Source organism: Lissotriton vulgaris, unplaced genomic scaffold (genome assembly GCF_964263255.1).
Source record: "Lissotriton vulgaris unplaced genomic scaffold, aLisVul1.2 SCAFFOLD_2110, whole genome shotgun sequence".
Taxonomy (NCBI): domain Eukaryota; kingdom Metazoa; phylum Chordata; class Amphibia; order Caudata; family Salamandridae; genus Lissotriton; species Lissotriton vulgaris.
The window spans coordinates 108493-129719 of NW_028243547.1; the positions used below are offsets into that span (position 1 = coordinate 108493).

The 21227-nt window shown below is 52.5% G+C and overlaps 1 protein-coding gene across 2 annotated transcripts in view; it reads left to right on the plus strand.

The window, feature by feature from the left end:
• The window catches only part of SH2D3C (SH2 domain containing 3C), a 289572-nt gene that overhangs the window by 85943 nt on the left and 182402 nt on the right, over positions 1 to 21227 (plus strand). The window contains exon 1 of one of the 2 annotated variants that reach the window (XM_086948618.1): positions 5462 to 5560. The exons of the other annotated variant lie outside the window; for it this stretch is intronic. Within the exon in view, the coding sequence (XP_086804744.1) occupies positions 5550 to 5560 (11 nt within the window). The 5' untranslated portion in view covers positions 5462 to 5549. Of the gene's footprint in view, positions 1 to 5461; positions 5561 to 21227 lie in introns of those variants that run through there. 2 annotated transcript variants of the gene reach the window in all.

Below are 21227 nucleotides of genomic sequence, written 5' to 3' on the forward strand. Positions count from 1 at the left end.
GCACAGCTGGATAGGAAGGGCCACAGTGACAGACTCCTGCACTGCACATCTGGATAGGAAGGGCCACAGTGACAGACTCTTGCTTAGCTGGATAGGAAGGGCCACAGTGACAGACTCCTGCGCTGCACAGCTGGATAGGAAGGGCCACAGTGACAGACTCCTGCACTGCAAAGCTGGATAGGAAGGGCCACAGTGACAGACTCCTGCGCTGCACAGCTGGATAGGAAGGGCTGCAGTGACAGACTCCAGCAATGCACAGCTGGATAGGAAGGGCCACAGTGACAGACTCTTGCACAGCTGGATAGGGAGGGTCACAGTGACAGACTCCTGCACTGCAAAGCTGGATAGGAAGGGCCACAGTGACAGACTCCTGCGCTGCACAGCTGGATAGGAAGGGCCACAGTGACAGACTCACAGTGACAGACTCTTGCAAAGCTGGATAGGATCTAACTGCAAAAAGCTTGAAAGGAGCTGGAGAAGGAACCCGAGTGAACAAGCAAAAAACAGTTATAGCTCAGCACACCGGAGCTATCAGTATGCGGTGCGTAGAGCAAAAGCCAAATACTTTCAGTCTCGCATTGAGGATGCCGAGTGCTCCTCGCGAGAATTGGTCAAAATTTATAAAGAAATATCTTTAGTCTCTAGCTCTAATACCCCTACAAAGACCTCCAAGGAGGGATGCAATAAAGTCGCCGACTTTTTCTCCAGTAAAGTCAAAAAGATTTACGCTTCCTTCTCTCAACAACCAGATAAGGGTATAGATTTTATAGCAGACAGCTCACTGGCAGGCCCTGATTCCTCACTACTAACTTTCGATGTCCCCGCAGCTGACAAGCTAATAAAGATCTGTCGAAGTGTGAAGTCTGGCTCCCCTAATGACCCGGCTCCGGCCTGGGTCATCTCAGAGGGCCTGGCAGCCCTGGAACCTCACATCAGACACGTACTACAAACCTCCTTTTCCACTCAACAAGTCCCTGTGGAGTGGAAGAAGGCCATAGTACTGCCAATAAGGAAAAAACCGAATGTAAGCTTGGAGGTGCTAGAAAACCTTAGACCTATTTCCTTATTGCCGTACGTGGCGAAGGTGGCTGAGAAGGTGGTTAACGCTCAGCTCACAGAGCACCTGGAAAAATGGAATTTACTACATCCCTCACAATCAGGATTTAGGGCGGGCTACTCTACGGAGACGGCCCTCCTAAGAGCCACTGAGACTCTAAGAGCAGGGGCAGATGCAGGTCATACTATGGCCTTGATTATGCTCGACCTAAGTGCGGCCTTTGACACCGTAGCACATTCCATCCTGCTACGGTGTCTGCATGAAGCCGGGGTCGCTGGTCCTGCGCTGTGCTGGCTGCAATCGTGTCTGACGGAAAGATGTTTCCAGGTACAGCAAGGGACTTGCCGCTCAGTGGAGATGTCACTAGACCAGGGAGTGCCTCAGGGCTCAGCTCTGAGCCCCACTCTTTTTAACCTATACATGGCCTCCCTGGCGAGAGTTGTACATGCTTTTGGGGTGGAATTGGTGTCGTACGCCAACGACACCCAGCTGCTGATCTCCCTATCGCAGAGCACCTCCAACACCCCTCACAACTTTAAATCCTGTATGCAGGCACTAGCAGAGTGGATGGATGCCCATTGTTTAAAACTCAATGGCTCTAAAACAGAGGTGCTGGTGGTAGGGGGAAAAGCGAAAACTGGTCGGCTGAGTGGTGGCCTTCATGTCTGGGCCCTACCCCCATACCATGTCAGGAGGCTAAGAATTTAGGAATCTGGATGAATCCCTCTCTCTCATATGATGGCCACATAAGGCGTCTTGTGGGCAAATGTTTTGGAGTACTAAAGACTCTAAACAAAACTTTAGACCTCCTCCCTTTATCGTCCAGAAGGACACTAACGCAGGCACTGGTGACCTCGCGGTTAGATTATGGCAACATCCTGTTCCTTGGGGCAACCGAGGGCAGCTTAGGCCGCCTACAAGTCATACAGAACTCCGCCGCCAGACTGGTGCTAAGAAGACCCAGGAGAGCCCGCTCGAAAATGGCGCTGGATGCGCTCCATTGGTTACCTGTAAAGAAGCGTGTGCGGTATAAGTGCCTCCTCTTCTGTCACCGTATCGTCTGGGACAGATCGCCGACTTACCTCAAGGACTTAATCAGCAGATACGAACCTACTAGGTCCCTACGATCAGAGGGCGCCGGACTGCTGACAGTCCCCAGGATTAGGAAGGCTAGAATGGGTGGACGCTCCTTTGCGCTCCAAGCAGCTCAACAATGGAACAAACTTCCCCCTGCTCTGAGACTGGAGAGCAGTGAAACACGGTTTAGGGCTATGCTTAAAACACATCTATACACTGCATAGATCCTGGGCATATATGCTGTTTCAATGATAGCTTCAGCGCGGGGACACGCCGTGATGGCGTTACTGAGCGCTCTATAAGCTCTTTATTATTATTATTATTATTAGGAAGGGCCACAGTGACAGACTCCTGCACTGCACAGCTGGATAGGAAGGGCCACAGTGACAGACTCCAGCAGAGCTGGAAAGGAAGGGCCACAGTGACAGACTCTTGCACAGCTGGATAGGAAGGGCCACAGTGACAGACTCTTGCACAGCTGGATAGGAAGGGCCACAATGACAGACTCTTGCACAGCTGGATACGAAGGGCCACAGTGACAGACTCCTGAACTGCACAGCTGGATAGGAAGGGCCACAGTGACAGACCCTTACACTGCACAGCTGGATAGGAAGGGCCACAGTGACAGACTCCTGCACTGCACAGCTGGATAGGAAGGGCCACAGTGACAGACACCAGCACTGCACAGCTGGATAGGAAGGGCCACAGTGACAGACTCCTGCACTGCACAGCTGGATAGGAAGGGCCACAGTGACAGACTCCTGCACTGCACAGCTGGATAGGAAGGGCAACAGTGACAGACTCCTGCACTGCACAGCTGGATAGGAAGGGCCACAGTGACAGACTCTTGCACAGCTGGATAGGAAAGGCCACAATGACAGACTCCTGCACTGCACAGCTGGATAGGAAGGGCCACAGTGACAGACTCTTGCACAGCTGGATAGGAAGGACCACAGTGGCAGACTCTTGCACAGCTGGATAGGAATGGCCACAGTGACAGACTCCTGCGCTGCACAGCTGGATAGGAAGGGCCACAGTGACAGACTCCTGCACTGCACAGCTGGATAGAAAGGGTCACAGTGACAGAGTCTTGCACTCTACAGCAGGATAGGAAGGGCCACAGTGACAGACTCCTGCACTGCAAAGCTGGATAGGAAGGGCCACAGTGACAGACTCTTGCACAGCTGGATAGGAAAGGCCACAATGACAGACTCCTGCACTTCACAGCTGGATAGGAAGGGCCACAGTGATAGACTCTTGCACAGCTGGGTAGGAAGGGCCACAGTGACAGACTCTTGCACAGCTGGATAGGAAGGGCCACAGTGACAGACTCTTGCACAGCTGGATAGGAATGGCCACAATGACAGACTCCTACGCTGCACAGCTGGATAGGAAGGGCCACAGTGACAGACTCCTGCCCTGCACAGCTGGATAGGGAGGGTCACAGTGACATACTCCTGCACTACAAAGCTGGATAGGAAGGGCCACAGTGACGACTCTTGCACTGCACAGCTGATTAGGAAAGGCCACAGTGACAGACCCTTACACTGCACAGCTGGATAGGAAGGGCCACAGTGACAGACTCCTGCACTGCGCAGCTGGATAGGAAGGGCCGCAGTGACAGACTCTTGCACAGCTGGATAGGAAGGGCCACAGTGACAGACTCTTGCACAGCTGGATAGGAAGGGCCACAGTGACAGACTCTTGCACAGCTGGATAGGAAAGGCCACCGTGACAGACTCTTGCACAGCTGGATAGGAAGGGCCACAGTGACAGACTCTTGCACAGCTGGATAGGAAGGGCCACAGTGACAGACTCTTGCACAGCTGGATAGGAAGGGCCACCGTGACAGACTCTTGCACAGCTGGATAGGAAAGGCCACCGTGACAGACTCCAGCAGAGCTGGATAGGCAGGGCCACAGTGACAGACTCGTGCACAGTTGGATACGAAGGGCCACAGTGACAGACTCTTGTACTGCACAGCTGGATAGGAAGGGTCACAGTGACAGACTCCTGCACTGCACAGCTGGATAGGAAGGGCCACAGTGACAGACTCTTGCACAGCTGGATAGGAAGGACCACAGTGGCAGACTCTTGCACAGCTGGATAGGAATGGCCACAATGACAGACTCCTGCGCTGCACAGCTGGATAGGAAGGGCCACAGTGACAGACTCTTGCACAGCTGAATAGGGAGGGTCACAGTGACAGACTCCTGCACTGCACAGCTGGATAGGAAGGGTCACAGTGACAGACACTTGCACAGCTGGATAGGAAAGGCCACAATGACAGACTCCTGCACTGCACAGCTGGATAGGAAGGGCCACAGTGACAGACTCCTGCACTGCACAGCTGGATAGGAAGGGCAGCAGTGACAGACTCCTGCACTGCGCTGCTGGATAGGAAGGGCCACAGTGACAGACTCCTGCACTGCACAGCTGGATAGGAAGGGCCACAGTGACAGACTCCTGCACTGCACAGCTGGATAGGAAGGGCCACAGTGACAGACTCTTGCACAGCTGGATAGGAAGGGCCACAGTGACAGACTCTTGCACAGCTGGATAGGAATGGCCACAATGACAGACTCCTGCGCTGCACAGCTGGATAGGAAGGGCCACAGTGACAGACTCTTGCACAGCTGGATAGGGAGGGTCACAGTGACAGACTCCTGCACTGCACAGCTGGATAGGAAGGGCCACAGTGACAGACTCCTGCACTGCAAAGCTGGATAGGAAGGGCCACAGTGACAGACTCCTGCACTGCAAAGCTGGATAGGAAGGGTCACAGTGACAGACACTTGCACAGCTGGATAGGAAGGGCCACAGTGACAGACTCCTGCACTGCACAGCTGGATAGGACGGCGTCAGACAAGATTTCACAGGTACCGTGCTTACCCGGGTGTAAGGTCTGGGGGGTGGGGGGGGGGCTGGGATGCTTCTGGGGGGAGTTATTGCCACTTTAAGCACCTTCAGGGGAGCTCCGTCTGCGGTGAGCAAGGACTGAGGGGGGCCCTGAGGGGGGTGAAGTCTAGGGGGGGGGGGGCGTGATTAAAGTCTCACTGAGAGGGAGGGGGGCTCTGGGAGGAAGAGGAGGGGCCTGAGGCAGGGGGGGGGCAGAAGAGAAAGAACAATCGGAGCTGAGGAGGGGGGGCTGGGATTGGTGGACGTCCGGGGGGCGGGGGGTGTGGGATGGAGTGAGGGGGGGGGGGGCGGAGGGTCCTGGGAGGGTTCAGGGGCGGAGGGATGGGGGTGGAGTCTGTTGAGGGAGGGGCCCCGGCTCCGGGGAGGGCGGGTTGTCCTGGGGCCAGGAGGGAGGAGAGGGGGGCCCAGAGCGCACTGACTTCAGCCCTCGCACCGCACCGGCTCCGCAGCTTCAGGCGAGACTGAGGGGCCCGACCCGGGGCCCCTGGAGCGGACCATGAGGCACAGGTAGGAGGGGGGGGGTATTATTGTTGTGTTGCAGTTTTATACTCGACCTCGCCCCGAAGGTGTCCGAGCGCCCCCCTCATCACACGAGGACACAGTGGGAGAGGAAGGAATCTGCCCAGGATCACAGGATGCTGCGCCGACGCCGGGACTTGAACCTGTTTTAGACTTTAGATAGTGAGGTACAGGTGGGGGGACGGGGTGGGTGGGGCGGGGGGAGGCTAGGTGGGGGGGGAGGGGGCAGACTACTGACAGTGAGGCGCAGGTATGAGTCAATGAGGGGCCCCGGGTGCAGACCTGGAGGCACAGGTGAAGCTGGAGGGCCCACACTACAGGGGGTGGTCATGTGTCCAAGGGGTATTTTTTATTATTATATTTTATTTAATTTATTTATTTATGCAATTTGATATAGCGCGGACTTTACCCGAAGGTGTCAGAGCGCTTCACAGAAGGACCAATAATGATATACAGGAACAAAATACAAAAGCAAACAATAAGTTACATGGATCAAAAGTGACACTAGTGAGCAACCAAAATACATGAGGTAGCAATCGGTGTATTACAGGAGAAATAAGTGATATGTGTGCAGGTTACAAAAACGTATAAAATTCAAGTAGAGGTAAAATACTGCAATAGAAGGCAGACACTCCAGCACAAGAACAAACGTTACGTAGGCAATGGAGGCACTTGTGCAAGTATCTAACACAAACAAAATGTGCGAGGTAGCAAACAGTGCGTTACAAGACAAAAGTGACGTGTGCAAGTTCCAAAAGGGTACCATACACAGGTATTGGGATATTACTAAACATTTAAACCACCAAAACACACTGGGGAGGAAGTACCATAAACCTGGCCAATAGCCTTTCCAGTAATGGGAGGTCTTCCTTCAGACGAAGGCAAGGGTGTGAGTTAGACTTGGAGGTGTCTGTGGAGGAGGAGAACTTAGAGGTCAGTTTTGAAGGCCTGGGAGGAGGTGGTGGTCCGGAGCTGAGGCGGAAGTGAGTTCCAGATTCTCACGCGTTGCCTGAAAAGGATTGGGCCATCGATCTTTCCTTCTTGAAAGTGGGAGGTTCAAGCAGTACATTTTCCGCATTTCGTGATGGTCTAGAGCCTCCAGAGAGTTTCAGTTTATTCGCCAGGTAGCGAGCAGAGGAGGAGAGCAAGGCTTTGTGGGTGATACAGGCAGTCTTGCAGATAGCTCTAGCCTTGATTGGAAGCCAGCGAAGGGTGGATAGCAGCGGTGTGATGTGGTCGCTTCTTTTAGCCCCATAGATGAAACGGGCTGCTGAGTGTAAGACTGATTTCAGGGGGGACAGGTGGGATTTGGGGGGGCCAGTAAGAAGAGAATTGCAGTAGTCCAGTCTGGAGAGGACCAGCGATTGGACCAGGGTTATAAGGTCCTGCTCAGGGAAAAAGCGACGGATTCCCCAAAGAAGTCGCAATTGGTATCGTGCAGACTTTGCCATGGAATTGATGTGAGAGATTAGATTGAGATTGTTGTCGAGTAAGACACCAAGGGATTTTGCGCTTTCAACACTGATATGCTTATTGTTAAGTACATTCGTCTGATCCATCCAAGATTGAACCGGGGGAGGAGAAAGTGAGGAGGAGAGGAGGAGGAATTCAGTTTTGGAGGGATTCAGAATCAGTTGATGAGTTGACATCCAGTTTTGGATGGAGTCGAGAGTAGAGCTTAGGATAGAGAGATCGTGAGTGGAGGCGACCTTGAGGTAGAGTTGAATGTCATCAGCATAGAGATGATAGTGAATCCCGGATTTACTTAGGAGATTTCCAAGGGGTTCTAGGTAGAGGTTCAACAAAGTAGGTGCAAGTATAGAGCCTAGAGGACCACCTTGACCTACCGCCAGAGGAGATGAAAGGCTGTTCGCTAATTTGATCATTTGGGATCTATCTGAGAGGAAGGAAACAGGGGTGTGATCCTGTATCCCAGGGGTGGTCCTGTGTCCCAGAGGTGGTCCCGTGTCCCAGGGGTGATCCTGTATCTCAGGGGTGGTCCTGTGCCCCAGGGGTGGTCCTGTGTCCTAGGGTTGATCCTGTGTCCTAGGGTTGATACTGTGTCCCAGGGGTGGTCCTGTGTCCCAGGGGTGGTTCTGTGTCCCAGGGGTGGTCCTGTGTCCTAGGGTTGATCCTGTGTCCTAAGGTTGATCCTGTGTCCCAGGGGTGGTCCTGTGTCCCAGAGGTGGTCCTGTATCCCAGGGGTGGTCCTGTGTCCCAGGGGTGGCCCTGTGTCCCAGGAGTGGTCCTAGGGGTGGTTCTGTGTCCCAGGGGTGGTCCTGTGTCCCATGGGTGGTCCTGTGTCCCAGGGGTGGCCCTGTGTCCCAGGGGTATCCCTGTGTTCCAGGGGTGGCCCTGTGTCCCAGGGGTGGTCCTAGAGGTGGTCCTGTTTCCTAGGGGTGATCCTGTGTCCCAGGGGTGGTCCTGTGTCCTAGGGGTGATCCTGTGTCCCAGGGGTGGTCCTGTGCCCCAGGGGTGGTCCTGTGTCCCAGGGGTGGTCCTGTGTCCCAGGGGTGGTCCTGTGTCCTAGGGTTGATCCTGTGTCTTAGGGTTGATCCTGTGTCCCAGGGGTGGTCCTGTGTCCCAGGGGTGGTCCTGTGTCCTAGGGTTGATCCTGTGTCCTAGGGTTGATCCTGTGTCCCAGGGGTGGTCCTGTGTCCCAGAGGTGGTCCTGTATCCCAGGGGTGGTCCTGTGTCCCAGGGGTGGCCCTGTGTCCCAGGGGTGGTCCTAGGGGTGGTCCTGTGTCCCAGGGGTGGCCCTGTGTCCCAGGGGTGGTCCTGTGTCCCAGGGGTGGTCCTGTGTCCCAGGGATGGCCCTGTGTCCCAGGGGTGGTCCTGTGTCCCAGGGGTGGTCCTGTGTCCCAGGGGTGGCCCTGTGTCCCAGGGTTATCCCTGTGTCCCAGGGGTGGTCCTGTGTCCCAGGGGTGGCCATGTGTCCCAGGGGTGGTCCCAGGGGTGGTCCTGTGTCCCAGGGATGGTCCTGTGTCCTAGGGGTGATGCCGTGTTCCAGAATGGGCTCCGGTGTCCTAAAAAGGGTGGTACTCTGTCCTGGGAAGGAGCTATCCCGTGTCTTGGGAAGGGGTGGTCCTGTGCAAAAGAGAATTACATGGGCAGAAACAACAGGACCATAAATTCTAATGAGAAAGATTCTGGTTAAATTCAGATGAAGAGTGTTAGAATTGGGGGTATCTGGTTGGCACAGGTATGTACTTGTGTCAAGCAGGGACCCTCTCCTCTAAGTCAGGGCAAAGGACTTACCCTCAGAAATAACCCCTGCTCACCCTCTAGGCGGCGTGGCGCGAGCAGACAAGGCTAAACTCCAGAGCACATACGGTTAGGCATTTAGTATAACACACACGATAGACCATCAACCCACCACACAGAGACACAAAGCTGGTTGTTTTGTAAAAATATACTCCTTTATATATAAACTCTCAAGCAGGCTTGTAAATGCAGTCTTTAGATGTTCCAGTTACTCTTAGGATGATGCCACAGTTCGTTTTTGTAATATTCCGTACTTGGAAAGGGTTAAATGCTCTCACAAATTGCTTCCCCGTTCTGCAGGCACAGTCTATAACTCTGGTGCGTTGTTCGGCAAGGTTCGTGCGCACCTGTATGTGTCGTACGGTAACCTAATGCAAGGCCCCTCTAACTCCCAGGCGCCTCGCATTAGACGCGTACGACGCTGCTAAGGCTAACATGGGGTACGAGTCGTATTACTCTGGTGCGACTCGTACCTCTGAGGCATACCAGGGGCCTCAGTTCAAACAGGCGGTGCGAGTCGTAGTGAGAGTGCGCGACTCGTACCACGATTCAATTTACAGTACCTTTGGTCTCGGGGGTTCGTGGCGCAGAGGGAACGTCCCACATCGCGGTGCGGTCTTCCTTCGTGGCGAGCTACGGCTCGATGGCCCAGTAGTTTCCGCTTCTTGGAGGGCAGCAATGCGTTGTGGGGCGGCTCGTGACCTCAGCGTCCGTCCCGGTCTTGAAGAGGGAGGGGGCGGCGGCGGCTCGAGGTGAATCCAGCGACAGTGCGCTGTCAACAGGGCGTCGTCCTGGAGAGGCGAATTCCGGTGCAGCCAGTCTTTGCAGGGTGCTCTACGGCTCGGGGTCGCAGACTCACGTTGCCTGGACCGGACGGTCCGTTCTTGCGGTGCAAGCTCCGGATAGATGTTGCTTTAGTTCGCGGTGCTCAGGCCAGGCGGGGCAGGCCTTTACGATGCTAGCTCCTGCACAGTCGTGCAGAGGTCACTTTGCTCGGCGGGATGGGGCGCACAGGCTCTCAGAGTGCGGGACAGATTCCCAGTCGCACTCAGGTCTCCGGGGTCAGCGCTGAAAGGGCTGGTCACACCAGCGGCAGCCTCTTTCTTCAGGGGGTTAGCGCCCACTGTTCCTGGGGCGCAGCTCAGGGGGCAAGTTCACAAGCAAGCCCTTGGAGATTGTCAAGGTGCACAAGTGAATTAAAACTCTTTCAGTGTTTTCTTCCTCTCTCCTTCTTGCAGCAAGGCACCCACCACAGGCCAGTCTCTCAGGATTAGAGACAGTAGTCCTCCATGCAGCTTTCCCAGGTCCTTCTCTTCAGGCAGAGTTTCTTCTTGGCGTCAACAGGATCTGATTTCTTAGGAGCAGGGATCCTACTTTTATAGGACATTTCTTTTGTTCTCGCAGGCCAGGGGGGCCTTTGCCTAATCCAGTCAGTCTCTGAGCACTTTGTTATTCAAGCCCTGGTTTCTTCTTTCAGGGTGCAGGGCAGGAACATCAGACGCCCCACAGGATGTGGAGCCAGCATTATGGTGGCAGAGCACTGCCCTATTCAGAGTCAAGGGGCACTCCCACCACCCATCCTGGTGTAATCCCTCTATTCACCACCTGTCAACCCCAGCCTGTCCCCTAGAATTCCCCAGCCCTGGCACACACAGAAACCAGACAGCAGACACACATCAGAGCAGAGGCGGGCTGAAATGGTCAGGCAAGCAAAGGCTAACTTTCTAAAAGTAGTATTTGCAAACACAGGATATTACAGGATATTAAAATAAACTTTACGATAAGTATTTTATTATTCAGGTATACTAAACTTGACTTTCTACCATGCTCTCTTAGTCTGCTGGGATTATAGAGTGTAATAATGCCAGCAGCCCATTCTGGCCTATGGAGAGTAGGTAGCCTTACAATAGTGAAAAACGAAAATGGCTGTAAGTCACTATTAGGACATGTCACACACATCAGGGCTTGTCCTACCTTATGCTTACAATGCACCCTGCCCTAGCGCCTACCATAGGTGTGACTAATATGAAGTTAAGGGAAGGTTTAGGGACTGACAAGTGGGTGCACTTGCCCAGTCAGCATGACAGTACCAGACTGCACGCAGGTTCTGCAATGGCAGACCCTAGACACATTTTAAAAGGCTGCTTCTGTGGGTGGCGCAACCAGCGCTGCAGGCCCACTAGCAGTATTGGCATTTGCCAGCCCTGGCACTCCTGGTGCACTTTTTTGAAAACTCTTTTTATTGATTTTCTTCAAACATAACAGAAATAATATAAGATACAATTATACCCATAAATTGAGACCAGTTTAATCCCAAACTTATATCAATGACAATTGTGTGAAATACAGCATATCTGTGCAGACATTATATCAAGGCACTTAAATACAATGGCGTAATCTGACTCTTGGCAGTTCAGGCTCGTAGGTCACACTTCTACATCATCTACCAATGATCTTACATATTCCGTAAAATAACTCCAGTAATCTTTTGGCTGAGATTTCACTGGCAGTTCCTCCTCATATGTCAGAAGTTTATCTCTACAGTTTGTCATATCTCGCATCCAACGAGATGTTATGGGCACACTCTTACTGTTCCAGCATTGTGCAATTTGTCTCTTTGCCAGTAGCAGTGACACAACACAAAATGTACGTTTAGTAGCTTTGACTTGTGGTATTATACCGAGCACGCAGGTTCTTAACGTGCATTCCACCTCCACACCCACCATAATAGACAGTTTAGTAGCTATTGCCCTCCAGAAATCTTGGATTTTCGGACAGTTCCATGTCAAGTGTGTAAAATTCGCTCCCTCCCCAGTTTCATGTTTTATAAAAGTGACACGGTATCTGGTATTATCCTTGCAATCTACTGCTTTCAATAAACAAAGTTTAAAACCCTTTAAAAAAAATAATAATAAATCGCTCCCTCCCCACCACACCTTTTGCACCTATCGTCATCTTGTAAGCCATATCTATACATTTTGGCAGGTGTATAATAAGCCTGGTGACGGAACCTGAATGTATAATTCGTAGATTTCCGTTAGGAGCAAGAATCTTTGCCAATGCACATGTCTGTTGCCATTCCTGCTCTGTTAATGGGTTGGTCAATACCGTGTCCCATCGTGTTTTAGCCTTATCTGTGGTATGTGGTATTTCTGCTTGTGCCGTTGCGTATAGTCTTGACACTAGGTGTGATAAGTCTTGGGTTTTGATTATAAGTTGTAGCGTAGTTAGACTTTCCGGTTCGTTGGGGAAAGTGGGGTAGAGGTCTTTCAAAGCTCGCTTTAGTCTGTAATGAGTAAAGCAAAACCGTTGCGTCTTGTTTTGGATGGATGTCAAATCTTCGATATCTCTGAAATTGCCATCTTGAAATAGATCCCCCATCTTTTCTACGCCTACCTGTTGCAGTAGTGACCGACATCGCCTGATGATGGTGTAGTGGCATTTCTTGTGCGTATAGTGGGGTTTTATTTGCTAACTGTCCTAACTTCCTCCATGCTTTCACTCTGGTGTCGATCGTATTTATGTCATGTGCACGTAGTGGCTGTCTTATATGTGTCAGAATTGCGGTCAATGGTATAGGTTTCGCGTCCCCCTCCTCTACAGCAGTGTGAGTGAGGTACGGTGCCTCGTGGTACCAGTAAACTGCATATTGCGCCTGTGCACATAAATAATACAAAAGGAAATCCAGCACCCCGAATCCTCCCCTATCATATGGGAGAGTCAGCGTTCCGAGGTCTATGCGAGCCTGTTAAATGTTAAATGTTGTATACTTGTAAAGCGCACAGCTGCCCCAGCAAAGGGGCGTCCCGGCGCAGTATACTGCCGGGGAACCCATCCTGGCTTTCCCTGTGAGATGGTCCCTTCTGGGCATCTCCAAGGTGAAGGCAAGCATCCCCGGCGCTGATGGGGCCGTTAGTAGAGATTAAGCAAGCTATTGCCCAGAGTTGCTGAGTGGGACCCATGGTTGGAGTAGGCGCTGAGGCGAGAATTATCGAGTCCGCTGACCATGGCCCAAGACCCTGCCGCGTCGGGAATCGAACCCTGGTCCCGGGTCGACCTCCGCTTCCGGGTCTGCCGCCTCTAACCAGTGAGCCGCACCACTCACTGTTTGCCCACCCATATCAGCTGCAAAACCAATGACTTTATGCACCGAAAGACTTCCCCGGGAGGAGGAATAGGTATGTTATTAAAAAGATAGAGGATTTAGGTAATATATTCATTTTTACTATCGCAATGCGATCTGCCAATGATAATGGTAATTGTATCCAACGTTTCACTTTCTCCTCCAATTTGGAGATAGTGCACCCATAATTTGAACGGATTACCACCTCCGGGTTTCCGTGGTACAACACCCCCAAGTATCGTATAGGTTCCGTTTGCCAATCTAATGGGTATTCAGTGTCGTGCGGAGTAGTCGTGTCTGTCAGAGGGATGATCGATGAAGCCTGAGTGTCCCCCGAGTTTAATCTACTCTCTCAACAACGGGTTCAGATGTTCCGCCGGGTCCAGGACATATAACAACATATCATCGGCATACAAAGAGATATGGAGCGGTCTGGATGGGAACTGTAAGGCAGATGATTTGTACTCCTGACGGATCCGGCAAGCCAACGGTTCAAGGGCTAGCGCGAACAGTAGGGGTGATCGTGGAGATCCCTGTCTGGTTCCACGCTCAATAGAAAAGGCGTTTGAGATGTATCCATTTATCCTGACTCTAGCGCGTGGTTTTGTGTCTATCAGGGACACCCATTGTACAAACCGCTTGGGTAATCCCATTCTCTGCAGAATAGTAATTAGATATCGCCACTCTATAGAATCAAACGCCTTGGCGGCATCCAGCATCTCCGGCACTGCCTTCGTAGAAGGTGTCAGATAGTGGGAGAGGGCGAATAGTGTCCTAGTGTTATGTGATGTGGCTCCCGTCTGATCGGGGAGCACTAAATTCGTCATCAGTGGCTTCAACCTCACCGCCAAGATTTTTGCTAGAATTTTGGAATCAACATTAATAATCGACAGTGGCCTGTAGGAGTCGCACGACTCCTGGTCTTTGGTGGATTTCAGAAGAGCTATTATTACTGCTTCCCTAAGCGTTGGGGGCAACTCTGCCTGGTCAAATGCGGTACCATACATTGCGACCAGGTGAGGAGCTAGTATATCCACGTATTGTTTATAAAATTTGTTAGTGTACCCGTCCGGACCAGGTGCTTTTCCATTCAGCAATGTTTTTATCACATCAGTGATTTCCTCAACCGTTATAGGTGCCGCCAGGTATTCCCTCTGTCTATCCGACAACCACGCAATCGCCACATCTTCTAGCTGTTGGCTGTGATCTATATAATGCACTGTACGGTGTCAACAAAACAATTTAAAATATTTGACGCCTGTGTTTGCAGTGTGCCGTCCTCTGATTTGATACGCAAAATGGCTGTCTGACCCTTAGCCTCGCATATTTTGGCTGCCTACACTCTTCCAGGTCTACCGCCCTCTCCAAAAGATCTAGCTGTGTGTTTCTTGCTAAGATATTTCATCTCGTCTTCGACAAAGTTTTGATGCTCTGTGTGTGCTTGACGCAGATCAGCCAGTAGTGTGATGTCCTGGGTGGGCTCAAAGGCTATCTCCAAGTCCTTCATACGTTTCTCACATTTTTGTATTTGTTGCCTTATATCCCGCAGTATTCCTACTGTGGTGCTTATGCACACTCCCCTTATCGTAGCCTTGAATGCTTCCCATCGAATACCCGGGTCGTCCATTTCAGGTTCATCGATCTGAAAGTATTCCTTGATCGCTTTACAAATGGTGTCGGCATAGACTGTGTCTGTCAGAGCGCCTGAATTGAATCTTCATTGAAAGGGGCGTGGTGTGTAATTCCGTATCGTGAGCCGTAATAAAACGGGATTGTGGTCTGAGAGTGTTCTAGGAAGGACCGTTATTTCTTTAAACCATAGTGCAATGCTCTCTGTGCCCAACCAGTAGTCAATACGTGGCCAGCTGTTGTGAATGACATTAATATGCGTCGCACCTGGTATGTTTGGGTATGTATGTCTCCACAGGTCCGTTAGCGACATGTCTTTCAACATATCTATATACGTTTTGCTCTGGCCTGTCTGTGCGGTTCGGCGGAGTTAGGGGACCGATCTATCTTATCCACCGGAGCCACATTCCAATCTCCGCCCCATATAATCTGCGTGTCCATCAATGTATGCATATGTTCCCACATCCCTTGAAAAAATGTGGGTGTATCTACATTTGGTCCGTAGACATTAACCAACGTTAATCTTTGCCCACGTAGTGTGCCTGCCACAATAACGTATCTGCCATTTGGGTCTTGTATCACCTGTTGTGTCGTAAAATTCATGCCCTTCCGAATCAGCGTTATTACCCTCTCGAGTATGATGAGTAGTTGGATGTGTAGGTCGATTCTGCCCAGTGTTTGCCTGTAGTCTGATGTGTGTCAGGTGCTATGTGTGTCTCCTGCAAGAAGGCGATGTCTATATCCCATCTGTTCAAGTGGGCGAACACCTGTCTGATTTTCTTGGGCTGCGTGAAACCCCTAACGGTCCACGTGAGGACGTTCACATGAGTTCTTCCAGTACTGTTTACATCGCGCGTCATTGAAGGGGAAAACATGTATGAGTAGTCAGCGACGTAAAAGCATGATCTATAGGACATAGTAGAGTGTGTGATCAGGTGTGGCATAATTACCAGCCGTTGCTGAACATGAAGCAGGTTAATACATCTCAGATGTCTTGGTCTCTTAACACTAACGATTCCCTGCCCCCTCCCTCCCCCCCCCACTTCAGCAACCCAACCCTTCAGAACAACTCCCATGAACATAACTGTGTTGGGATCCCCCTATTAGAGGTCCGCTGGGGGCACATCTCACCACCCTAATGAGTGGATGTGGACAGCTCTACACCACAGCATCTACAATCGTGTGCTGCAGGGATTTCCAAAATGCCCCATAAGACCTTAATTCGCATATAGACCAGTCTAGGCAGTATGCCTCACAGTAACTCCGAGTACAAACCATAAGTAGCCGGGGACTAATAGGCAATCATGTCAGGAGCGTAAACAGACGCTTCAGGTCGAATGCGCATGTGGCGCAAATAGTATTTCTGCGATGTGCTGTACGTGTTAAACATGATGGCCAGGCCTCGCCCAATCAGCATATTGTATCCTTGTAGCCTCATATTGCACTCTGGAGACGGGCCGGGCCGTCTCCGCCATCAGTCTTTGGCTCCCGAAACATAGTCTGACGCCATCATTTATGGGCGCGTGATTCAAGTGAGTCTGCACCCCAACGCTCTCCGTTCCTTCACTAGATTGTGACCACATAGGATATATAGATGCGTTGTATACAAACATGAACGTTTGTCTGCCGTAGAACCCGCCGCGCATCTCCAGCATCGCATCAAGCCAGGGGGGTGCAACGTCTTATCATGCCACTCATGTAACATGCGATGAAGACCGTTTTCAACCCGACACCCTTGGCTCAGTCCCGGTCTTTTTTAACAAACTCTTGTGCGGCTTTCGGATTCGTCAGCAGGACATCTTTCCCATCCCACATTACCCTCAGCCTGGCCGGACACAACATGGAATAATTTATGTGGAGATCCCGAAGCTTCGCTTTTACTGATGAGATTTCTTTCCGCGCTTGCTGGACTGCTACGGTGTGGTCTGGGTAGAATTCCAGGTTGTTTCCCTGATGCGTGATTGGGCCTTTTTCACGCGCAAGACGTAGTATAGTATCACAGTCTCGATAGTTCAATATTCTTGCTACTATTGGTTTTGGTGTGGCTCCTATTGGTGGTCGAGGCTCGAGTGACCGATGTGTTCTCTCAACGATAAATATAGGCGAAAGTGCTTCTGCTCCAAATATTTCCGTACATCATTTTTCCACATACAATTCCATGCGGCCTGTGTTTGTCGTTTCTGGCAGCCCCGAGATGCGCACGTTATTGCGCCTGAAGCGCGCTTCCAATTCCTTCGCCTTTATTACGTCCAGGACACGTTCCATGCCAGTACACTTGCTCGAAGTAGCGTTTGACTCATCCTCTACCGCTGAAATGAGCGTTTCAGCCATTTCTAGTCTTTCGCCATGTTTTTCCAGATTGGGTGCCATGCTGTCCACACGGCATATCAGGTGGTCTAGCTTCCCATTAATGTCCTGTAAATTTGATTGTATTGCTTGCAATATCCTCTCCATATTGCTGCTAAGTGGCTGCTCTGCGGTAGCATCAGTGTCGGCTACACCGTCTGTGTTTTTTGGCGCCTTTTTGGATTCAAATGTTATTTTTGGTTGTTGTTTGTCTGGGCGCACCATTGTTGCTGTGAGCTCTGTTGCTAGTCTGGTGCACTGGTTTGCTGCCCTGGTCTTTCTGTTATTGGCCGCCGTTGTGACGTTAGCACTGCCCTGAGGAGCTACCACTTAGTGTACCGGCATACAATGAAGGAGATGGAGTACTGTCTTAGGTGCATCAGCAGCAGTCCGCGAGCTCCCACTGCTATGGTAACGCAGTCCGGCTCATCCACGGCACTAGCTGGGTTATCATGCAGCTTTCCGGCGCTTACCCCCGTAGGATGTCCCGCGTGCAGTGTCACCGCCGCTGTCACCGGTGCTCCGCACTAGCAAGGTTCAATGCGTCGTTCCACTACCACTTAAGAGACAGTCCCTCGTAGATGTAGGTCGATTTTCACCAGAGCCCAGTAATATGTTGTGTCATGCACCAAGAGCAAGCAACATGGCACGGTTTCCCAGCCACCTCGACAGGGACGTTAGACCGCTGCCTACCGTGTACGTTTATTCCTGCGACTATTTCACACTGCGTCAGCAGTGTTCGGTGTTTCCACAGTCGCTCAGCAGCAGCAATTAACAAATCTGCGTCAGGTTAATTGCAGGGCTTGTCGGAGAATAGCCCTCGACACAGGAACCACCAGATTCGCTGCCAATGCCGGTGCGCAACTTTTTCCCCGACAGCTCCGGTTCCCTGGGCGCCGCCATTTTGTGGATAACTGCCGATATGGGTCTGGGTACCTTCCTATACCTCTGCGCGCTTTGGAGATCGTTTCTGTTAGGTGCAGCCTCACAGTGGTTACAACAGTGGTCTCAGGTCATCCGGCCTCGCATAATATTTGTTCGCCAGCGTACTCACAGCCAGCATCACGATAGTCCAGTGTCTCTGCTTTATACGGCAGCTATCTTGGATGCCGGTCGCCTCCTTTAGGATTTACTTGCCGATATCACTAGGTTCCGGCAGACTTCTCACCGCTGATGCATCGCGTGTGATTCCCGATACCTTCCCACGTCGTTAGTTATGCTTCGGTATTCATTTGGTGGGCATTTAGTTGGAGATATCCCTTTCCGTTCGTGGCCATCCGGCGGAGCTGTGATCTTACCCAGCTATTCCGCTGTGCACCCCCTAGCGCCTCATCTACTCCTGGTGCACTTTACTGGGGTCTGACAGTAAACCATATAATTCAATCATGGACACCAATCACATATACACTTTTTAGTAGGGAGAGCACTTTAGCACTGGTCAGCAGTGGTAAAGTGCCCAGGGTCATTAAACCAACAAAAACAGGTCAGAGAGAATATTGGAGGAAGGCAAAAAAGTTCAGGGATGACCCTGCAGAGAGGGCCAAGTCCAACAAAGACATGTTACATTAAACGTTTGTGTAAGTTGACAAAAGTGCTCAGTGGACAAGGTAAACCTACTGAGTGAGTGACAGCGGTGCACTGCACTGGTGCTCGCAGAGCGGTACAACGCGCGGCTGTGATAGTCCATCTACAGCTCGGCTGGTAGAGCATGAAAATGGAATTCATTTAAAGGGAGTATTTTTTATCAATGCCAATCAGAAAATGTCTATTGCTGAGAATGTCAATGACGTTTCAACACTGTATTCTTGAGCGGGTCTTCATCCGGAGCAAGCACAATAAGCTGAGCAGAGTAGAAAATTATCTCAGATTCAAGAAGGTGTTGAGTACCAAAGCCAGCTTGAAGTGTGAATATATAGAAGTGGAACAGAGAGGTCAAGAGATTCTGGCAAGGAATCTTGCAAAGAAAAGGAAATTTGTACCAAAACCAAGAGCGAGTATCGTAACAGTCTCATAAGAGTGTGGGGCTAGAATGATCCACTAAGACTGGAACCCATGTGCCAGGCAAGCAATAGTAAAGGGTGCCATATTGGAAATGGCCCAATAGCCGCATCAACAAGCACGGCAGGGGTATCGTCATCATCTTCAAGGAAACTATCTGATGCACCAACGACAATCCCATGCCTCTCATGCAACTCTTCTACTTCCAATTACAGACCGACGCCAAGACTCCATGAAGATGCCCCCTCGTCTACAGACCCCCAGGACAGCGACCGGCCTTCTGCGATGCCATCTCCAACCCGACTGACCCTCTTGCCATCGACTCCCAACACTACGTCCTACTCGGCGTTCTCAATTTCCACGTCGACGACCCCAGTAGTGCAACTCCACCAACCTCCTGGAAACCCTGAACAACACAGGCCTCACCTAAGTTGTCACCGAAACGATGCACAGAGCCAGACACACACTCGGCTCAATCTTCACCCCCAGTGACAGAATCAAAATCAGCGACGCCATCGTTTACTTCACAATCTCCAACGCTCAACACACTGCCGCCAAGCATCACAGCTCCTCCCAGCGCAGCTGGGGCAAGGTCACTGAGACACAGTGAGCACAGGCCCTCAGCACCACGAAATCGGAGGCTTCCGCATCTGGGACGAGGTCACTGAGACACAGTGAGCACAGGCCCTCAGCACCACCCAACCGGAGGCTTCCGCAGCTGGGGCGAGGTCACTGAGACACAGTGAGCACAGGCCCTCAGCACCACCCAACCGGAGGCTTCCGCAGCTGGGGCGAGGTCACTGAGACACAGTGAGCACAGGCCCTCAGCACCACCCAACCGGAGGCTTCCGCAGCTGGGGCGAGGTCACTGAGACACAGTGAGCACAGGCCCTCAGCACCACCCAACCGGAGGCTTCCGTAGCTGGGGCGAGGTCACTGAGACACAGTGAGCACAGGCCCTCAGCACCACCCAACCGGAAGCTTCCGCAGCTGGGGCGAGGTCACTGAGGCACAGTGAGCACAGGCCCTCAGCACCACCCAACCGGAGGCTTCCGCAGCAGGTGCGAGGTCACTGAGGCACAGTGAGCACAGGCCCTCAGCACCACCCAACCGGAGGCTTCCGCAGCTGGTGCGAGGTCACTGAGACACAGTGAGCACAGGCCCTCAGCACCACCCAACCGGAGGCTTCCGCAGCTGGGGCGAGGTCACTGAGACACAGTGAGCACAGGCCCTCAGCACCACCCAACCGGAGGCTTCCGCAGCTGGGGCGAGGTCACTGAGACACAGTGAGCACAGGCCCTCAGCACCACCCAACCGGAAGCTTCCGCAGCTGGGGCGAGGTCACTGAGACACAGTGAGCACAGGCCCTCAGCACCACCCAACCGGAGGCTTCCGCAGCTGGTGCGAGGTCACTGAGACACAGTGAGCACAGGCCCTCAGCACCACCCAACCGGAGGCTTCCGTAGCTGGGGCGAGGTCACTGAGACACAGTGAGCACAGGCCCTCAGCACCACCCAACCGGAAGCTTCCGCAGCTGGGGCGAGGTCACTGAGACACAGTGAGCACAGGCCCTCAGCACCACCCAACCGGAGGCTTCCGCAGCTGGTGCGAGGTCACTGAGGCACAGTGAGCACAGGCCCTCAGCACCACCCAACCGGAGGCTTCCGCAGCTGGGGCGAGGTCACTGAGACACAGTGAGCACAGGCCCTCAGCACCACCCAACCGGAGGCTTCCGCAGCTGGTGCGAGGTCACTGAGACACAGTGAGCACAGGCCCTCAGCACCACCCAACCGGAGGCTTCCGCAGCTGGGGCGAGGTCACTGAGACACAGTGAGCACAGGCCCTCAGCACCACCCAACCGGAAGCTTCCGCAGCTGGGGCGAGGTCACTGAGACACAGTGAGCACAGGCCCTCAGCACCACCCAACCGGAGGCTTCCGCAGCTGGTGCGAGGTCACTGAGGCACAGTGAGCACAGGCCCTCAGCACCACCCAACCGGAGGCTTCCGTAGCTGGGGCGAGGTCACTGAGGCACAGTGAGCACAGGCCCTCAGCACCACCCAACCGGAAGCTTCCGCAGCTGGGGCGAGGTCACTGAGGCACAGTGAGCACAGGCCCTCAGCACCACCCAACCGGAGGCTTCCGCAGCAGGTGCGAGGTCACTGAGACACAGTGAGCACAGGCCCTCAGCACCACCCAACCGGAGGCTTCCGCAGCTGGGGCGAGCTCACTGAGACACAGTGAGCACAGGCCCTCAGCACCACCCAACCGGAGGCTTCCGCAGCTGGTGCGAGGTC